The 22,039-nt window shown below is 43.1% G+C and overlaps 1 protein-coding gene across 1 annotated transcript; it reads left to right on the top strand.

Annotated features, from left to right (window-relative positions):
* The first annotated feature begins 732 nt into the window (after positions 1 to 732).
* CLRN3 (clarin 3) lies at positions 733 to 9,554 on the top strand. Its single transcript, XM_049809522.1, has 3 exons — positions 733 to 961; positions 6,807 to 6,986; positions 9,280 to 9,554. The coding sequence occupies exons 1-3, from the start codon at positions 733 to 735 to the stop codon at positions 9,552 to 9,554; spliced, it is 684 nt and encodes a 227-aa protein (XP_049665479.1).
* Positions 9,555 to 22,039: the final 12,485 nt, after the last annotated feature.

Below are 22,039 nucleotides of genomic sequence, written 5' to 3'. Positions count from 1 at the left end.
AAAAAAGGGGAAGGAGTTACTGCTTGAAAATATGGGGAATTTAACTACAAATTATAGCTCTTCCTTAGAAAATAATCTATTGACAGTAGATAGAACCTCCTTAGCCTTCCCCCCCCCCCCAAAAAAAAAAAAAAAAGCCAAGACCAAGCCAGAGTTTTCACAAAGAGCATAAAGAATTTAAAAGAGATCACAAAAGAGATAGTTGGGTAGCTATTAAGCAAGCTGGGAATTCGAACAGAGAAGGAACGTTTTATTACTCTTTACCATAACACAAGATACAGATTTAGCAAAAATTCTTGCCAGCCTAGTTATCAGCCTTTCAAGAGAAAAAGCAAGCATAAGCCAGAAAATTTTCTCAGGCACTAAAAAAATCTGCCAGCAAGCAGCGAGGTGAGCTGGGAACCCACGGGGCTCAGGCTCTAGAAGATGCCTCCAGAGCCATGATCAGAAAAACTACAGTTTGGCAAGGCAACCATAAATCATCTGCCGACGATTCCTCCCAGCCTTTACCGGGCTGGTTTTGTTGTAACTATGGCAACATCTTTTCTCCAGACCAAAGTTCAATTTTACACTTTTATTACCCCTGCTGTTTGCTTAAAGTTTACCAGGGTAACTTTCTGCTAGCACAGAGAGCAGATCCCAGATAGCGAGAAGGAGGAAACAACCTCATGCTAAGCAGGACTAAAGAGAAGAAAATACCTTGAACCAGTGGAAAAATTTCTGTCTGACAAAATGCCATCCAAAACAAAAACAACCATGTTTGCATCTGCTTTTTTTACTTGCATTTGCTCTTTCGCGATAATCTGCGTCGTGCTGGCGACCCAGCACTGGATGAGCAGCAAGGTTCGCTTTTCTGGCACAAACTCCAGCATTACCGTGAGTCTCACCTACGGACTTTTTAGCGGTACCTGTGAACAGTTCGTCGATGTGGGACTTCAGGTTTCGGAAAGGAATTTCCAAGGTGAGTGGTGTTACGCCTGGAGACGGGCGGTGTCTTCTTGCTCATGCAGGTGACGGATGTAGGAACGGTGGCTCACTCTTGTATTCATCTGTATGACTATAATACTTTAAGTGAGAACCCGAATATCTGTAAACCAGTCTGGGGATTTAAGTGGTATAAAATAAGACCCCGGAATGCTGCAGCGTTCTTGCCAATAGCAACTTCTTCTAATTACCTGTGATCTTGGCCTACGCCTTGGAACAAGGGAAAAATACAAAATAGGAACTTTGTGTAAAATTGATTTTAATTTTCAGTAAGGAACAGAAAAGCAACATTCAATTAGCATTTTAGTAAAGGATTACAAAACTAATTCACCTTCCAGGATTTTTTTTTTTTTTAAGTTTTGTTATGTTACGTTAACTGTTTGATTTAAAACGTATTGCCACCTGCTATCAAATCGGCACCATTTTTATAGAAGAAGGCTTTAGGAGGCTGATGAAGGGAAAAGAACAAACCATGTAAAACAATAATTTAGATAGATACGGTGTTTATACATACGCTGGACCTAGTGACAACATTCTTTTTATTTTTTCCTTTAAGAGCACCTCATTCCATTTTTATGTGATATCATTAAACTTGACCATTTGGTTAGTATTTGAAAACTTAGGCTTGTTCATGTCTTTTTTTCTTATGCTAGGCTGTGAAGTATAAATTACAACATAGCTTGTCATCTTTTATAAGGCCTTTCTTCCCCCACCTAATGAGCGGTTTTCAGGTGACTTCTCATCATGACTTTCCAAACAAACTCCGAGATGAGATTTGGAAACAAGGTTATTAGAATAAGACTTCAACAAAGATTCAGTAGATTCAAATTGAACTGTATCTTATGTTGATATGCAACAGATCTTACTTTTTGTTCTTGGTATTTATCCTCAATGGTAGAATTATTACAGAAGAAAAAGAATAAAAATGGTTAAATAATTAAGGAGGACAGAAGAACTGAGAGATAAGGGAGGAGGGATGCTACATGGGAATAAAACAAAGTTAAAAAATAAGGGGAAGAGCAGAAGGGGTTTTACCTAGAGCAGCCTTGGAGAAAGTTCAGACAAGCATGAAAAATCCTAGCATGAGAAGCAAAACATTAGAAAAAGCAAAACAGAAACAAGAAATTATGCATACCAAGTATGAACCACAGACTCAATACTGGTTCCACACAGTTCAGCAAAGATTTGCTTAACTCTATGCACAGGTAGCTCTACTGATGTGAAGAAAAGCATTCATAAAGCCCAAAGGTAGATAAGCCTGAACACTGTTGCAAGGATCAAGGATTTGCGCTCATTTTATGTAACTTGCTGTCTCGCCGAATTCAAAGCAATAATGCTGATATACACGTGTGAAAGTGAAAAAAGCCAGTCAAAAGAAACCTAATGAAAATTAGGAAGAGTAGGTCAAACAATTTTGAAACAAGAGATGATTAAGAAATGTTGTTCTTTTTCGGTAGGCTGTTGTAAGATATCCCATCACAGAGAAACCACCAAGGTAGAGTACAGCAGACCTAAGCCTCAGATGGTTCCCATCTCCTCAGTCTTTCCCACCTTAATTTAGTACAGAAATGGTACCTGGACAAACAGGCACCCAAATTACCACAGCGGCAAAGCAATATCACGCAAGCCGGTTCACATTATAACAATTATATTATCATGAAAATCCTGAACACAGCAGTGCTCCTAGCAAAGCGTACAGCATATATTGAGACCATTACATAACAAATACTAAATCACAAGTCATTCAAACCAGTTTATTTACAGTCATATCAGAATAATCAAAGTCATTTTTAGAAGAGTAAATAGGTGTTTATAAGAATAGTTTGTATATGGTTGTATCTCCCCATGCCAGTTGGCTCAAGCCCCAAACCTTGCGCCACGCGGGCAGATGCTTGCTGATTTTAATAGAGCTCCATGTGAAACCAGGAGTCCACCCGTGGAGAGCTGATTGCAGGGCAAGGATGGAGTCTGGCAGGAATTCGGGGCATGTGTCTTGCCTTTGTCTGCACAGCAGCTAACACAACCCAGTCCCACGGCCTGGGCACTACCATCGGATAGATTTTAATTACAGTTAATGACAAGCACTCACAGAACACTTCCATCAGTAAAGGATTTCAGGTCTTTGCATGGTCTACATACATTTTGGTGGTGGTGGTGGTTTTTCCCCTCACCAGATTTAGGTTTCTGTGCTTATCATTTACAAAACGTTATCTCAATTCTCAGACCCAGCCGTTTAAGGATGAACAAAACAAGTGAGCTTCAGGGTTGCTAGTTGCTTTCAACAGCTGCTGAAAGAAAGTTGTGCTTTATGAATACTCGAAGTATGGATTTGTTCACATCCCTCGCTACTTCAGTTGGGCATATATGCAAAATGAACTGAACTGATTTTAAATTAATTCTTAGGCTCTATACTAGGCATGATTGTCACATTTTATATTAAGTATGATTCCATACATTCTTGAAATAGGAAAAATACTTCACAGTATTGCGTACATGCTATTTTAAAATTCAAATAGTCAGGTCCCCCTAAGACAGTAGGTGTCTTTCATTTGATGTTATCCTTAAGTAAATGGATTGCCTGCGCGATGGAGAAATGAAGTGCTGTGCTTTCTCCACTCTAACATTTCAGACAACAGTAAGAAGAGTTATAAGCATGCTTTTAAATCACAGCGCGATCTGTCGCTCAGCAAGTGTGCCCTGGCTGGGGGTCTCCGCTGTGCATCCCGAGTACATTTCTCAAATAGCATTGTCGTGTTTGGGTGTGAGAAAAGGAGAACAGAAATCATGAAAGAGTAAATCAAAGATGATAGCTTGGGGATACAGATTACTTGTTAGTAGTAGCTCAGGTTGGCTTTTATTAATGGCCATACAAAAGCAGATTATCAACAGCCTTTATAAAGACCATAACTTACTCTTTTGAAAACCACAACATTTTCTGAGTGTAAAGATGAAAGGCAAACAAAGGAATACAGTTTCTGCAAGCGTACAGTGCATGAACTGCCTGGTCAGGGCAGCCTTTTGCACAGACTGCCATGAGCGACCTTAATAGAACAGTAAATCAATACGGCTACTTCGGAGGCTCTGGAGGTGAGCAGAATGATCTGACAGAATGTAAAAGTTATTAAATAACTTAAGTCCTTAGAGTTTTCATTAGCTGTTTCAATGATTTATCTTAGGAAGGAACCACCTATGAAAATAGTATGCAAAAAAGCTTGTTTGCAGCTTTGCTTGCTTCCAAGTCAAACACGTAAAAATTGTGAGCAAGGTGCAGGAAGAGGCACACCCAGAGAGTCCTATAGAGTCAGGATTTACCTGGCTATTGGCAACGAGCAAGGCCAACGGCACACGAGGAAGTCTTAGAAATTTGCTATAGCAGAGAGGAATCCATCAGCTTTCTGAATCTTAAAATACATGACAAATGCTTGAAAACTGCTGGAACTTCATTAATGTTATCATCAGTTTCCAGATGTGCTATGATCTCCTGAAAAATAGAAAGCTATGTTGAAATGTACTTTGTTTGGGTTTTTTTTTTTTTTTTAAATGAACAATTGATTATGTGTCATAAGTGATCACAGACCTCATAAAAGCTGCCAGATCAAGCTGCTTCGAAGAGGGCTGGCAGCTGGATGTCATTCACACTCAGGTCAGTAAAAGTCTGGCAAATTCTATCCAACCATACAAGAGTTAAAGATGAAGAAAAAAAAGAAGATACAGGATAGTAAGGATAGACCTGGCAAAGGCAAAAAACTTCCTCTTTCACTCTGAAATTAGGTTATTTTTACACTGATGCAGAGGTTATCCAGCTGTGGGTTATTATCAATCCCATTCAAGTAGATCAGCTACTGTAGATTCCTTCAGTTTGCACAGACTGCTTTATTTAGAAAAAAACCAACCCTGCCACCATGAAAACAGCATTTTATTTAAAACCTTTAGCCTTGTGCTGTTGCAGGCGTGCTTACCACAGGCGGAGTCTGACAAAATTACATCCCCTAAATTGTGGTTCACTGTCGGAGATAAACAAGATCAATTAGGGGGTGCAATAGGTGCAGCCAGTCAATTCTGGAGATGTTCTGAGTGATAAAATTAAGTGAGGCTGCCAGAGGGGAATTACACAAACCTGTCTGATTTGGCTCCAGACTTACATCTTGAACGAGGCAATGCCTAAGCAGTAAGGCTACATCAGCGCAAGTGCATGGTACAACTGGCAGTGTGCTCGCTTCCATTTAATTGAGCGATGTCTCCTGAATGCCTGTCTTTCCTGTTTTTCTAGCAGAATTGCTTAAATTTACAACTGATTTCCATAACGCATCCTTACCTGCCATTTCCTCAAACAGAAATTAACTCCTACCAGGAATATTATATAAAGTGAGAGAGAAGCTCTCCTTTTCATTTATTTCCAATAGCTCTTCTTTTGGTTATGAGTGTTCATTTTCTTTTTATGGGGTTTTTACTATTTTTTCTGCTATGATTTCCCCAATTTATGCACTAACAGGATACTTTGCAGTAATGGCTCTGTATTAAAAGCAGCACAGAAAGGAAGTTTTCCTACAGATGGCTGCCTATCACAACACCCATTTGAACAGGGCTTGAAAACATTGTTGTGTTTGTTATAGGGTAAGGCAGCCACAGGCACATTATAGTTGCCTTTTCAATCTTTAAATTGGAAGGAGGAAAATAATATATTTCAACACAGCTATACTGCAATTACACTTTGAGTACGTTGCATTCACATTTGCGTCTCTTATTATCAACAACATATCAAATAACTAGAAGGATTTAGGCAAAAACAATAAAATTGATTACAGTCCTGGAGGGGTTGACTATATGTGCCACGTATATACAGCCAGCTATGCGTATAGCTACAGAAAATACACCAGGCAACAATTTACGTGCACCAACTCTAGGAAGCTGGAGCAAAAAGGAGAAGTGCCAGCGTGTTTGATGGTAAGATGTGTGACTCTTTGATGTGTGGCCTCAGGAGCGGAGACCCTGAGTGCGGTCTCGGGCTGAGCCGGCAGCTCGGGAGCCCACACTTGTTCCCTTGTCAAGCCCAGGGCCACCAGCTGTGAGACTTTTCCCCTTGCCTGAGCAAAAAAGGCAGGAGTTGCTCCTTTTTTTAAAATAGAAGAGAGAAAGTACTGTCTCCACTAATTTTTTCCTGCAGGGTATGGCAAAAGACAGATCTAGTCAGAGCATGAACACCAGCTCAGTGGACAACCATGCTTCATCTGTCTGTGACAGACCGTGCTCAGATATGTTTGTCCTAAAAATGCACCTGACCCTTCCAGGCTAATAGTTTTACTGGACTTTTAGAAGCTCTTCCCTGTGTCAGATTTATTCCATGTGAGGGGGACTGCTGCTATATTAAAAGGAAATAATCTACAATTGGAGCCAAGTGTTAAATCAGGTACCTGTAGAAGTTACCAAACATCTCAGGAACTATGGGCAAAGGAAAACCTAGTTTTCTATCAGATTTAGGCATAAAAGTTCTGTCTGGCTTTGCAAGAGGAAACAGTTACAGAAATATTAAGGAAGAAAAGTTTACTACCTAACCCGATGCCCAGAAACTTTGTGTGCCTGCAGGATTAGCAGACATGCACTTATTTCAGACCAATGTACCTTCATCCCATTTGGGATTTGGGTTCACGTGCAGTGTCCAAACCTACTGTACCTGCTACACCCCGACCTCTACAGATCAGCCAAATCTCTGGTTATTAGCTTTTAATTACAGGCAGCTACATGTCAGTAAGTCAAACCATCATCCAAGCCCACCGGAATGTGCTGGGAAGGCTGGTCATCAATGCTGAGCCGCTGTATTTCAGTTGCAGATAACCTGAACAACACCAAGGCGAAAAGCATGATCATTGCGATTATCGTGATTCTGGTTCTCAGTTTACTGAGTTCCCTTCTGAGTTCTGGATTTACCTGTACTAACGCTGTCAGTAATCCCTACCAGACGTTTTTGGGACCCACCGGAGTCTATACCTGGAATTCCTTATGCGGTGAGTAAAACATCCCATGCTGACCGCTTTCTGCCCACCATAGGGAAGAATACTGTATTCTCATTGATTCCAAGATTAAGTAGTATATACCTATAAAAGGAAACACTTGGAAAAGTATTCTGTTCAGTTGGGTTTTGTTTTTAACCGTGTCTGCTGGGATACCTGAAGACTATCTCTTAAGTACCAGTAAAATAGTATGATGTACTTGAAGTGACACCACTGATCAGTAGGAGTCTGGATCTGCTGACAACAGAAATGGAACTGAAAAAGCCCCAGCAGGTGTAGCATCATTTCATGATGCATGATACATGCAGAGAAGAACAGAGTAAACTGACAAATACAGAACAAAACCGTAACAGAAAAGTATGCACTGAATGTGACTACAGTGCAATTTGTAACCTCTTCAAGGCCTTACGTCACTATTTTATGGTATTTGTAGCATATTTGTTGCTGGATTACCTACATACCACATTAGGGCTCTAAGGTCTAATCTATAGGATGGACTTTAGCTTCATTTCTGAAAAATGTGTTGAATGAAATACAGCCACAACAGCATTAACGTGGCGGGGGATGGCAGTTAGGAGGACTGAGTCACAGCAAAATTTATTTCCTTCTCAAAAAAACACTTTCACAGAACAAAATAAGTTCTAACATTCCCTAAGGAGACAAAAATGGTAGAGACGCTGAGTTATTAGAGATGTGAACTCTGTTAAACAGCTCCCTGGAGGTGTAACCCTTCGTTCACCTGGTAGACTTGAGCCTGGCTGCTCCTAACACACCTTCCAACCCTTTTCATCTTGCCATGGTAATGACTTCAGCTCTGACACTCAAATTTGTCTCAGGAGGATTATGCGTTCCTCTAATAATAGGTCTGAATTTGGAAAACTTTCTTTAAAGACATCCGATTACAGAGTCCTTCGGCATTAGCGTTTTGTCCTTCAAAAGCTCTTCAGGTCTGAAGATGTTCTGCTGGCGGAGCGGGAGCTTGCTCTCCCTTGAGCCGTGTCCCCAGCAGCATGGTTCTGTCCTGGGGCCGCACTCTGCGAGCTGCCTTTGCCAAAATCAGACCTTGGGGGAAAGGGAATTGTATAGATAAATTTAGTCTTAATCACAGCAAGTACAGGTGGGGGTGTGAAACCCAACCCTTTTTCTCCAGCCATGGCTAACACAGCGTATAGAGATGGATGCTGAAACAGCTGTGGATGCCTTGAAACACAATAAGAAAAGTGAGTAAAAGCCTGGGTTGGACAATTATTCAACTTTTGAGACAAGCAGATCATTGTCTCATCACGTGAGAAAGTTGTTTGTTTCCTGAGCCCAGCACTTGTTACGCAGCCTGAATCTGCAAGCTTTGACCTGAAATGAAAGGACCGTGGGCTTGCCAAGATAAATATTAGTGAGAAAGTAAATCCTTGTGTTGACTGAGGATTGGTGGTTACTTTTTACAGCCCTGTAAGTGCTATGACCTGGAAGTCTACTTTGCCATGGGCATATTGTTATGAAAAATCATACATCATTTGATGGTGAGTGTATTGTGAAGGTTCCTAATTCTCCTACCAGATGGCCTGAAAGTCCAGTGTCCTCCTGAAAAAACCTGAACCTATGTCAGTGGTAACACGTGTAGGATGATGTACCTAGAGGGAAGGAATAGAAATATTTTCACCAGTGTTCAGAGATTATACCTCCATTAGCACTATGAAAGTAGAAATGTAAAAGCTTTAATTAGCTAAAAGTCAAAGTAACTGAACTCCATTTAGATTCAGAACGCTGTAGGAAATAAGACATCTCATTTTGGCTCATCACAGTAGTCATTGAATAATTTGGGTTGGAAAGAACATGAGGTCTCTAAGCCTAAGCTTTTGAGCAAGGCTGGGCCAACCCTGAACGTAGACCAGGTTGCTCAGGGTTTTATCCAGTTGTGATACTGCACACCCCGTGAATTTGGGCTCATATCAAATAGGCACGCTGCAAATCACCCAAGGGGTGAATATATTATACTCACCAGCACTAAATTCAGTGAAAAAAAAATTACATTAAATGGCCTTATCTAAGAACAGTCAGTGAGAATCTGTGAATTTCAGCAGAAGATATAGTTGCCAACGTCAAAACACCTGGCAGACACTATTAGGTGGGAAAGAGTCCTTTAAACGTCCTCATATTTTACTAATGAAAAATACTAGGTTAATCTTTGTCTCAGTCCAGGTGATCTGACCAATTTAAGTAAGATACTTACAACTAGATAAATAAATAATAGTACAGATTTATCTCCAACATTTGTATTTTTATTTTCTAGGAATCTTCATCCTTATAGCCATGATACTTTTCCCTGTGAACATAGAAGAAAATGGCCTGTCTGTAGAATTGGCCTATGGATGTTTTTCTTTTCTGCAGACACATATCAAATCTGAACACACGTATGGATATTCATATTGGATCATGCTGCTCATCATTTTTCTGAACATTACTTCTATCATCATCATATATTTCTATGACCACGCAAGATATTCTAAGAAGAAAGAACAGGAAAGACCCATTGAAAATGCACCAAAAGATGTCATTCTGTTTTAAGGATACCACTGAAAAGAGGATGTAAAGACAAATGACTATTTAATATGGACAATCATGGCTGATCGTTTCCATTCAAATTGAAGCTGTGTATATAGTCCAATTAACAAAATAGCCTATTGTGTCTTCAAAACAATTTTGTTTTATCTTTATGTTAGGTATTAGTGAAATACTTATAAGCTCCCATTGGTAAATGTGCTGCCTGACCAGCTCTGAGTAGATAGGGCCCGAAGCGCATGATTCCAGCACTGTCCCATAGGAATAGACCTTATGTACAGTACGGCTCCGCTCTTCCCTGGAGGGACAACTGGGAAAATATGCTCCTAGAAGGGTTCCTCCTCTCCCTACCACCACTGCCACTTTTCCAAGAAAAAGGAAAAGCTCCCTTTTGCCCACGCAGCGGAGAGGGGCTGGTTCCCACCTTTGCTTTCTGGGTTTTCTGGACCACCGGTGGCCACCCCGGCTCTCCGCAGGGATGCGCCAACATTGGCACGCCACGAACGCACTTCTGCTTCACCCTGTGGGTCTGAATGGGAGGGCCACAGACACCGTTTGTGTTGTGTACATAATTTGTGATCTCGAGGGGCAGAAACCCCGCAACCACCGGGACCCCCGGGGACGACGAGAAATGGTCGCTAAGGTGTTGGTGCTTCATTTTGTCCTGCAATTCTTAACTGCTGTCCTTTCCCTGCTTAGGACTTCTCTCCTGCAGGTCCCCACGGCACTGCCCCAGTGACCACGGGCAGGCTTGCAGGCTCCCGTTCACGGGCAGGAGCGCGAGCACCTAGAGAAATTCACCTTCACGTCAAACCTGCCGAGACCAACAGCACCGACCCCTTTCCATGCTTCCTTTGGTCCGTGCTTTTGTCCATGGCTGGGGTGGCAGGCAGGGCAGCACGAGCGTGGGCCATGGTCTACACAAGGCAGCACAGGAGCCCAGTGTCTGCAAGTTGTTAATGGGTAGAAACATTGGCAAAAACCTGTTTCAGTCTATTTAGAGACCCTTGATTACAGCAAACTGCAAAAACACACCTTGAGCAGGCGTGGCCGTCTGCTTTCCCACCCTTTACACCAGGCTGGCATTTTGCCCCAACACAAATGCCAAATGGTGGGCATTATTAGCAGTCATTTACGGTCAATACCATCCCTATGCCCAGTTTAATTAGTATTTAGCATGCACACAAAGACACACAACTGTAGAACTGCACAGAAGCAGGGAGCTCCCTTCCTGCCCCACCAAGGGACGGCGAGCAGACAAATGTGACCTCGGGACAGATGCCATCGTGCAAAATCAAGCTTAGTGCACGTGCTCCAGAGGTGCACTGTGCAAAACGGCGGTCAGACCCTTCTGCTCCTTTGCTCCTCACCTCTGCAGATAGGAGAACAATTTCTTTATCACCTGGTTTTCCTTTACAATATGATTTTCACAGTCAAGCTTGGTAGCTGTCCTATGATGCAAGAGATGCTCATGGAGGGAAAAAAAAAAGCATTTCTGAAAAGGGGGTGAGAAGATATAAGAGGTGACTTCTTACTATTTATGTTAAAAAATAAAGTTTCAGGTGCCCAATACTTTATGCAGCTGCACTCTTTCAAAGTAATCAAAGCAGAGGGCTTTTCCTGCTTAAGAATTTGACTAAAAGTATGATAAGGGCAGAGTGGGGAAAAAAATAAAAGAGGGTTTCTAAGACTTGAGGGGCGGCATAGGTCAATGAAATAAGAGATGTTATCTGCTCCTCACTGCTGACAAGAACCATGCCTAGAATTGCTTTTTGGTGCTGTAAACATTGCAGTTAAATCGTCAGATATTGTGCACCCGCGAGCTAAGCTGGCGGAAAGCCAAACATTTGCCAGTTTTGCTTTGGCTGCAAAAATTTTCACACAGTTTCAGCATGCATCTGTCACTGTTGTACTCAGCCAGCATCCATCACACAATACAATTACACTTATATCAGGCACTTGCTTGCAGAGAAATAAAGTCATATAAAGTAATAGAATAATACCGGAGGAGCAAGGGCTCCTGCTTTGAAAAGCAGCGGCTTACTGTTGCTTGGGCATTTCTACCGCACTGAAGTACTAACTGCCATACAAGAGCTGGAAAAAACCCCACCATTCCCACTTCCATGTGCCTGTTCAAACCATGTGGCACTGTCAAAAATCAGTCTGGAACTCTCAAGAGACCTTATGCTCGCCTGCTGACACGTACGGCTGCGAAGCGGCGGAGACACGCATTGCCAGAAAGTCACTGGGTAGTGAGAGCTTACCTGATTCGATGTGAACTACAGATCAAAATCATTACAACACTAAAATAATCAGCTTCAGCAGTTGACATTGTAGGTGACTAACAAGGCTACCTTGATATTCTCAGTCTGAATGTTTTATTTCAAATTAAAGATGGGACTTTCCTTCTCGAGCTCAAAATGATGCTCTCTGCCCCACGCTACGTACTTTCTGCTTCATGCAACGGTGTCAGCTGGGCAGATGTTGCTGACTGCGATTTAGCAGGCGGCGACGAGGCTGAAGAAGGCGGCAGCATCCCGCTGTACCGAGCCCCCCGTGCCCCAAGGAGCAGCCGCGCATCCCTGCACGGATGAACTCACCCAACCTCGGCCAGGCTGTGGGGGAAGCGCAGGGCGAGCAGCCGGGAGAGGCAAGAGGAGAAAAAAAAAATTTATTACAAACTTTCCTCCCTAGATTTCCCCCCCAAATGCCACGAGAGCTCTGTAAGATGGTAGCAAAGCGCTGCGTGCCACGGGGATTGTTGTATTTTATAATGAGGCCACAAAAAGGTCAGTTATCAGGTAACTGCCGGGATTTGGAAGCACCTGCTCCAAGTTAAATTACAAAATAAGAGAGATCTAGAATTACCCGTCTCCCAAAAAGAGAGCAGACTGCCCAGGAGCCATCCAGGACGGGGCTGGCCCCGGCAGGCAAATACGAGGGATGAACGAACAAGAAGCCAAACCATCCAGGTATCCGTTTGCTGAATCAGGAGTTCGGTAAGAAGGGAATGCGCATCTGGGTTACAGCCACTTCTACCAGGGGAATCAAAAAAGAAAAGAAAGGAGAAAAAAAAAGAAAGGATAGAACATAATCCAACCTTGCATTTAGGCTTTAGGATATCAAAAAGGAACTGGTCTGGCTTTTGCCAACCAGGCAGCTTTTGAAATGAATGGAGCTGTGTTCAGTACACTTATCCTCTTAATGAGGACAAATTCTGGCAGTTTACCCTTAGGTAAAAAGAAAAAAAAAGCTTGCTCTGTCAGCTTGATGCACTCTTGAAAGAAAAATCAAGCTCCCATCTTATCTAAACCCGGGGTAATTTTACACATTCATCACTTGCCAGTAGTCGAAGCGTGTTGCTTTTCACCAGGAGCTGTGTCTGATCAGGTCAAGGGAAGGATCCAGGCTGAAACCAGCTGAAAGGTGAATTTTCCCTCCAGCACCCGAGGTTCCAGCTCCGAGCTCGCCGGGGCACGATGCGCACAACGTGCTCCCCTCGCCTTGCACCTCAGGTCTGAAAGTGGCTACGAAATGCCGAAAAAACGCGCTCGAGTCCAGTAGCTGCACACACGGCTTCTGCTGCCTGGCGGGCTCACCGCTGGTAACCCCAGCACAGGCTTTCGGTAGGAAAACAGGAGATCTGGTGCAAACAGGACCAGGAGTGGTTTTGGCTCCGGCCGATGAAGCCAGCACCACGGGAGAACAAGCGGGAGGGTCAGCGGGCTCGGTGTTTTGGTGTGACTTTGGGCAGCAGCACCCACCGCGCGCGGCGCTGAGCGGGGTGAATTCTGCGTGCTCCGCGCTCTCCGTTTGCGACGCGCTTGGGAACCCATGACTCACTGCCGCTACTGCAAAGCCCTGCCAGAGTTTGACAGCTGGAGAGGAACAAGAGGAGGATTATCCAGCAAGGCAGCCGGCAGCTTCCCTCTGCTCCCTCCTCTGACGGACATAAAATGTCTCTTTTCCTTCTTTTTCTCCCCAAAGGAGAAATCCAAGGCAGTCCCTCGCTCCCAATCCATGCTGACCTATCCAGAACGGTTGCTCCAACTAAATAAGTGACTGACTGTGCTCTGGCTAAGTCAATCACTTGGATGCTTCTACTAAAGCGATCATGACTGAACTAGCAGATTTTAAAATAATCACATAGAGCGTTACTTGATGATAAACCATGACCACATTCCCGCCTCAGAAGCTCTGCTTCCTATTTATGCAAGATCTATTTTAGCTTTACGGTTCACTGGAAGAGTTTCACACTGGATAAAAGTTACACCAAATTCAACAGCTGTAGAGATGCTGAATAAAGGCAGCTTTTTCTTTGGAAACACAGAAGATCCTCAATACCCGGTAAATTATCAGTTACCTTAATGTTTAGCAGCAGCTGAAAACATTTAATAAGACACACTGCAAACCTCACAGCAGGCAAATGCAATAATTTTTGATGTAGGCATATCTACTTGACAGCATGGCAGAAGCTAGTTAACTTCACAATTATTGAAAAAAGAGCCAGCGCAGCTTTGCTGTTACCCACAGGCAAAAGAGACTCAGTCAATAAAACCAATCCCTGTCCCCCAGGAGCTATTCTGCTAAAGAGTCATCCGGCTCCTGCTATTTAAAAATCTCTGCTGGTAGTGACTGCCAGAATTAACAATCAATGTTCTAAATCAAGCACAGTATCGCCAACACGGTAATGATTTTTATTATAGGAGTATCACAAAATTAAAAAGAAATATTACTCTTACAGCCCCATGGAGGGTTTGGACAGTGCATGAAAGGGAGGAGAACCTGAAACCAGGATCACCACGGGAGAGCCCCGCAGCGTTCCGCCGTGACGTTATCTTCCATCCCATTGACCGGGTGCAAAATACACGATTGCAGCTTTTTCTCCGAGTCCCTTCTCCGAGTGAAGACTTTGGGACAGCTACTCCAATGTAAGGCAGCTCAAAGACTTGTGGCACAAGAATGTACAGGAGAGCTTTAGACTGGCGCACACGTGAGAGTTTTATTCTCGTAAGACAGACCTATGTTGTACCAGGTTTTCAATATTCCCTGACCTAGCAGCCGTACTTTTTGCTACTCAGGTACCTTCTCTCTGCTTGAGCTCACCTAAGGCTCCTGCCTGCCGTAAAGCTACATTGCCCAAAATGTTATTACCTGTTTTGTCACACACTAGGAAAAACGCAGAGATATGACGTAAGCTGGGAAAACACTCGTACTGCCAGTGCCTTTGAAACGTGCGGATCGACAGCTCCTCCCTGCCCTTCCACCTCTCACCTGCTAAAACCTTTGGTTTAAAGCCACAACTTCGTTTTCAAAAGCTCAGAAGCTGATGCTGGGAGAGCACAGAGCCTCTGCTCTACGGCACCCCTGCCACAGCGATGCCCCGTATCACGGTGGCTGCCTTCCTGCCAATGCATTTTTTAGCCTAAGCTAAAATTTGGGGTTCTTGGGTAAAGAATTTCAACAATTTCAGCATTGCTGGTGAAGCACGTATTCATGCCGCTCCAGTACGAGTATAGCAGAGCCCCCAGCAGTCAAATCACAGATGAGTTTTCCCCCTTCTTGGACAGAGGCAAGTCCCACATGGAGCACAGGTCAACTTCATGCACGGGAAGCTCTAAAACCTGCTCCCAACATGGTCCTGAGCGCTTAGGATTTCGTGAGGCTTTACCACAGGCATCTTTTGTCCCACACTTAGAACGGGGTTTCATCGGATAAATACTTCTACAGGCGCCTTGAAGGGCACACAGAGCATGGCATGGGATGCAGGCTGAGCTTCACGCGATGTGCGGTTAATGTGGAAGGGAGAACAAACATCCCAGAGGAGCCCCCGCTTGGAAAAAACAACTGCGAGGACAGAAACAAAGTTTTTATCCTCAGTTTAAGTGTCTCCTTTCTGGGTAATTTTTGTCATCAATGCTTCTAGGTGAGCTTCTTGTTCAGTCTGCTAAAGAATGGGCACAAGGTAGTAGTCACATTTCAGGGATCATCCCAGCTCTCTCCTGTCTATTTGTCTTTTAAAAGGAATCTAGGTAAGAATTGCAATGGCATTCAATGAGGATCTCTTAAAAGTCATCTTTTGGAGAGGATATTGTGATACCTCCTCATATTATCACTGCAAAGCAGTTCTGGGGAGAGGGGAGCAGCTTCCCAGAGGAAAGCCAGAAGGAAGGATCAGGTACGTGCACGTTGTCTTAGATGGGTAATAGGGCCGGAGGCCTTTTCAAAAGGAGAATAGATCCGTGTCAAGACTTAGTTCAAAGAGAAAAATTCTGCTTATAAAACAGAGTCCAAAGAGGCAGCGAGAGAGACTTTCGTGCTCTCTGCAGCGCTCCCCAAGGGGCACAGCTCCGAGCTGAGCCCAGCGAGCTGCACGCTGTGATTAAAAACACCTACAGCTCTTCTCCCCACGCCTTTGGCTAAGGCTAAAACTTTACCCCGTCCTACCGAAGGGCAGAGGAGGACAGCTACACTGCCGGGCAAGTGGTTTAGCTCCAAGGGCAATGGCTCTGGTCAGATGCTGCGGGCTCACACACGCGTCTAGGCTCTTTGGTAAATCAAAACCTCGTTGTCTTTTCCTTTTTTCTTTATTTTTTTTTTTTTTTAATAAAGCAGCTGCAAATCCTTGAACATTGAAGAGAAGACTCGAAACTCACCTTTCTAGGTGACAGGATATAGGTGGTGGGGACGGATATTTCTATAAGCAGTGCCGATGCACCCAGTTATCTCAGGGTAATGAACGCCAGGCATTAACGGGCTTCTGCTGCTGGAGGAGCAGTTACCTGCGGTGGTCAAACCACATCAAACTGACCTCTTGGAAGAAAAGGAATTGAAAAATAAGGAAATAAAATCCCACAAAGCAGCATAAAATCCCACAAAGCAGCATTCTCAGCACTAATTCAGGACATTCAGAATTATCCTTTCCTGCTCAGCCTGTTCAGTCCAACAGCTGGGTTCTGCTCCTGTGCATTGCAAGAGACTTTTGCTGGAAAATAAGGGGGATCCTGTAGCTGCTCCTTAACCATTTTCCTCCTGGCCGTTCGCCTCGGGAACCATCAGAGGGCAGCAGCCTCCTTCCTAGGCTGCACTGCCACCTCCCTTGCTTTTTTTTTTTTTTTTTCCCCTCCTTTTCTTCTCTGTTTTGTTTTCCTTTGAAGGGGAGAGTGAAAGACAGAGGGAAAGAACTGTCTTAACTGTACATGCAAAGACAATACTATATTTCACCTCCTTCTCTAAGACAAAAAGGACAAAAAAAAAAACCATTACCCAAATTGCACTTTAATATTAGGTGCTCTGATCGACATCCCAACTCTGTGGGCATCCTGGAAATGAGCAGAAGGGGTACAGCATAGAGTGGTGGGTTGCTTATACATACACTGGAAAAGGTTTCTTGGCTAGTTCCCAGTATTAGAAAAGGTAAATTACCAAAACCACCAAAAAAGCCAGAGGCATGCAAATCTAGAAGCTGTTCAAAGCCCCTTAACCAGAGACACTAGTGTGAATTCTGCAGAGCTACGGAAGCTATTGATTAATAATGGTTAGAAATACACACTCAAAGAGAAAATGGGATTTCATGCAGTCCCAGTCTTCAGAGTAAAGGGTAAAAATACGATGTTTTGCAAAGGTTACCAAGACAACATTCGCTTGTATTTCTTGATCAATAGGGCATGAGCAAAAATAGCATCCCAAATAAGAATAAAACAGTGTCACTTAAAATTGTTTTCCAAACATTGTTAATTATCTCCTGGATATAGGAAAGATAGAATACATCCATGACCGCAGGAGGGGTGGTTTCTCCAGTTCTTCATCCAAGACTTTAAAGAAAAGGATGCTCTCTCAGAAGCCAAATCCAGACAAGCCCTGTTTCTGTGTCAAACGCTGGTACATTTAACCTGATCACCAACTCCGTACACAATGGAAGCAGGTTTTTCAGCTTCAGATAGCCTCTGACAAAAACCTATTTTTCATAGAGGGGAAGTAAATATTCTGGAATGAATAGCAACATTTCTGAGACTCCAGATTTCTGCATGATGAAAGAAAGAGATTAAGAAAAAATCCTGGGAAAATACAGGGTGATTGTGGAGATTGATGGCACTCTTTAAGAAGTATTTTTCATCTAGCTCTACATACTAAAGCCTCAGAATAAGCATCAGACATTTGAGTGAATATTAGTATATTCCGATTTAAGCTTCTAGGGCAAAGAGCAATTCTAAAAATGAGCAGTGCAGAAGAAAGCGGTACATAATTAAAAGTGAACTTCATTCAACAACAAACATTAATGTGGGCAGATACAGATGCACAGTGGAGTTGTATTACTCTGCCATTTGTACGCATCTTTCAGTGCTGAAGTAATCTTTTCCAATGAAGAAATGCCTGCTTTTTTTTTAGAAAGAGATTAGAAAAAAAAAAAAATCAAAGAGATTAAATTTGCAACGTTTTAAAGATTTTCTAAAACTATCCCAAACCAAGAGATTATTGGTTGGAAACATCACCAGCCCTTGTCCCCTGTTCTTTGTTTTGGGTTTGCATGTGGTCAAAGGGAAAAAAAAAAAAGAAAAAAGTAGTCGTCAGTTTTCCATGTTTCCAAAGTTTCTGACCAGCTCTAGGATTTGTCTGATAGATTTTCCTCATGAGTATCCATGCTGTATGTTTACACTTCTGATGTCATACATTATGTCTTGCATAATGTATTCAAAGGAACAATCTAGCCTAAAATACATTATTTATTTGAGGAAATTTTTCAGGACTACTTTGCTATATTTAAAGAAGGTGGTTTAAGGTCTCTTACATTTAAGTTCTCCCTATTTAAATAAACTTTAAAAAAAGGAAAACCCAACACCTGGGAAGCCCTAAAACCCCCCAAAATATATTAAAAAAATCTTTCTGGGAAGGCTGCACTTCCCCGGGTGCTTTCTGAGGTCAAGAATAGTCTCTGCAGATCATTGCTCCTGCAGCAAAGCACCCTGTGTTGTGACAGCTTCTCCTGAGGGACTTTTCACTATGTTGGAGATCCTGCAGTGGTGACCCAATTTGTTTTCACGTATGTTTTTACGTCTTAAAGATCAGATTCATCTCCTATTGCTCCCATCTGCCAGACGGGACTATTTGAGAAGAAAAGTGTCACTCAGTGTAGAGAAACTGAAGCGATGGGAAACGCTCACAGACTTTTGCAGAATAGGGCAATACATCAATGCACTGGTACTTGGCCTGTCTACAGTCCCAAGGAAGCTGCCAACGCTAATAAAGCCACTGAAAGATGGATGATATCCTAATTATAGGCATTTCAAAGAAAATCACCAATTATAACAAAACTACAGCTTAATTTCCTAAGGACTTTGGGGTTCAGCCTAGACATTACCTTCATCTGCCCATGCTCTTGGCATGTACAGTCTTTCTGGCCTCCTTACTGAATCTGAGGATTTCATATCTCAGATGTCATGGCAAGGAGAAGAAAAAAAAAAAAAAAGCATTTCATGTAAAGTGCCAAGAGATCATGGCTTCATATTCAGTCACACAAAGAAAATTGGGAAATCTGGTGAATTCTTTCACTGCACCATTGCCAAATGCTTCAACAGAAACTGTTTTAAAACAGTGGCTTTTGGCAGCAATTTCCCAGCTAGAATAGACTATAGTCAGGAAAACAGTCAAACTTCAAAGAGAACAGGCAACAGGACAGTAGCGTCACATGGCAAATGCAGAATTATGCGACTACAAAAAGAATGGCAATATTGAACTAATCTAACGATACTGAGCATCAGGCACCTCTGCATACACATCACATCAAATTGTTACTGCATGTGCTGGTTTCGGCTGGGAGAGAGTTAATTTTCTTCGTAGGAGCTAGTATGGAGCCAGGTTTGGGGTTTGTGCTGGAAACAGTGTGGATAATTCAGGGATGTTTTGGTTACTGCTGAGCAGGGCTTACCCAGAGCCAAGGGCTGTTCTGCTCCTCACCCCACCAGCGAGGAGGCTGGGGGGGCACAAGGAGTTGGGGGGACACAGCCGGGACAGCTGACCCCGACTGACCCGAGGGGCATCCCAGACCATAGGATCTCATGATCAGTATGTAAAGCTGGGGGAAGAAGAAGGAGGAAGGGGGATGTTCGGAGCGATGGCGTTTGTCTTCCCAAGTCCCCGTTCGGCGTGCTGGAGCCCTGCTGTCCTGGAGATGGCTGAACTTCTGCCTGCCCGTGGGAAGCGGGGAATGAATTCCTTGGTTTGCTTTGCTTGTGTGCACAGCTTTTGCTCTACCTAGTAAACTGTCTTTATCTCAGCCCATGAGTTTTCTCACTTTTTGCCCTTTCGATTCTCTTCCCATCCCACTGCAGGAGTGAGCGAGCGAGCGGCTGCGTGGGGCTTAGTTGCCGGCTGGGGTTAAACCATGACACTGCTATGCTGATAGACTGCTGAATAAAAAAGGACAAGTGCTATAGCACAGCCATTAACGTCAGTTATAGTAGTGCCATCCTTAGAAAACCCGTAAGCAAAGTTATAAACATTGCAAATTAACCATGGTCACGATCTTCACGAATCTTCGTATATAACCAACTATTATTATCAGAGCTAGGTCACTATAGCATTATAAATATACATGGGACTACCCCAAAAAGACCTATTTATTTAGAAGGTCACAGCATAACCATGCTCAACAGAGATGATATGCATGAAAATCAGATGTGCTCGTCAGGTTTTCATAGTAAATGTTGTCTGCATCACAGGTCAGGATTATCTGGCCAGAAGACATTTGCAGACACTATCATCGGACAGTCTTCCCCCTCCGTTCCCCTCTGTACAGGAGAAACAGAAACAAATGCCCTCTACTCCTCAGTTTCCTACCTTGCTCATTTTTCTACAATTCAATCATGAAAAAGCATTCAATGCAGTGTGATGAAACTAACACATAAACAACATTTATCAGTCATTTTTTCTCTCCCTCTTGTAGAAGTAGCCTCTGCCTTTTTTTAATGGGACTGAAACGTGGGCGATGCCATGGCCATTGTCACATGGCTGTAACAGAAAAAAGACAATGTACCACCACAGAACTATCAAATTATTGTAAGATGAGCCATTATGGTTGCAAAATAAAACACATTTCAGTGCTGACTGAGAAAGATTGAAACCCACCTATCTTCTCTCTCAGCACAGAAGAGATGACTCACATTTTTAAGCAGCAAATCTCCACTTCCCAGTAGGTGGCTAAATCTGGAACCTCACAAATGCCATTGAATTACAGAATTTAAGATAAGGGCTTAGTCGTCTTTAAATTTTGCACGTGTGATTTCTATCCTTGGCGATGTGGTGGAGACGTCTCTACTTTTATGCCTAAATGGGAGACAGAGAGCTTGTGGTTAAGGTTATGGTCAAGGTCCGGGGAACGCAGGAACCACAGACGCGATCGCTGTTCTGCCATGCGGTGCGCAGCTTCCAGGGCTAATGTTACATGTTTTAAGACTACGGGCGTGAATTTAACCACGTTAAGGCCAAAGGAATTCACGTTGATTTTCAAACAAGCAGTTTAGGTGCTCAGTTTACAGACCAATTTCTTTGGAGAACGGGAAGAGTTGTGTAGGTTGGTGCAATATCTTCCACAGACTTTGAACTCCGCGGAAAGCAGCAGGTCCTGATCTCACCCATGCCTCATCACGCTGCACCCAGGTACTTTCCAGTACGTATTAGACAACACTTCAGGGTTTGCAATGTAAGATAAAACGCCCTGGTATTTCTATCGTTCAGACACTGCTGCTCTCATGCCCTGTGCAGGCAGGACCAGAGGCATGCAAGGGACTCGGCGCTTGCCGCTGGGCTGCAGCCTTCGCACCAGTACTTTAAGGGGATATTTTACCAGCAAGCCGGGAGTAAGAAACAAGCTTTTAAGAACAAATGCATGTATTTATCAGATTTAACAGTCTGTCTGCAGGGAGGAAACAACAGCAAAAAAGGCTAAATGAAAAGGGTCATGCTATATACCGCAGGTTACGCATTAGCTTTGATGCTACTATCAAATCCCCAACCAGCAAAGGGAAAACAAAACAGAAACCACACTGAACTATCCACAAGAATAAACCTGCTGCCGGCTGTGAATGTCTAAAGTTAGAGCAGCTTGGTAAAACACACCTCTCAAGTAACAGTTTCTAATTTATAAAGAAGATTTCTCAGCCCGTAAATTGCTATTTTCCAGGCATGGCATGTTACCTGCAATATAGCTGTAGAGGCAGATAAGTAGAAAACTGACGACCCATATTCATCCATCTTCATTTGTCTTTCATGAATATGAGAAGATAAGTAGGGCCCCCATTTCACAGCGCTAGCCTTTGCTCACTGATACCATCTTGGTAGTTACTTATCACTGTCTCTCCCTTTTTCTCCGATTCCTTCAGTCCTGGCCTTATAAGTTGAGACATGCTCAAGTGACCGCAGTTCCTAGATTTTGAAATAAGGTGGTTTTATTTTTCCAACAATTGGCTGGAAATTAAACTTTGCACTGGAGACAA

This window comes from Accipiter gentilis, chromosome 9 (assembly GCF_929443795.1).
Source record: "Accipiter gentilis chromosome 9, bAccGen1.1, whole genome shotgun sequence".
In the NCBI taxonomy this organism is placed as follows: domain Eukaryota; kingdom Metazoa; phylum Chordata; class Aves; order Accipitriformes; family Accipitridae; genus Astur; species Astur gentilis.
Note: the sequence above shows the minus strand (reverse complement) of the source record. Positions and strands in the feature narration are given on the sequence as shown.

Excerpts from the sequence above, each read along its gene's own strand:
- CLRN3 (XM_049809522.1), top strand. The coding sequence starts at position 733 with ATGCCATCCAAAACAAAAACAACCATGTTTGCATCTGCTTTTTTTACT. Across the intron at positions 962-6,806 it reads TTCGGAAAGGAATTTCCAAG|TTGCAGATAACCTGAACAAC; the intron begins GTGAGTGGTGTT and ends GCTGTATTTCAG. Across the intron at positions 6,987-9,279 it reads TACCTGGAATTCCTTATGCG|GAATCTTCATCCTTATAGCC; the intron begins GTGAGTAAAACA and ends TTTATTTTCTAG.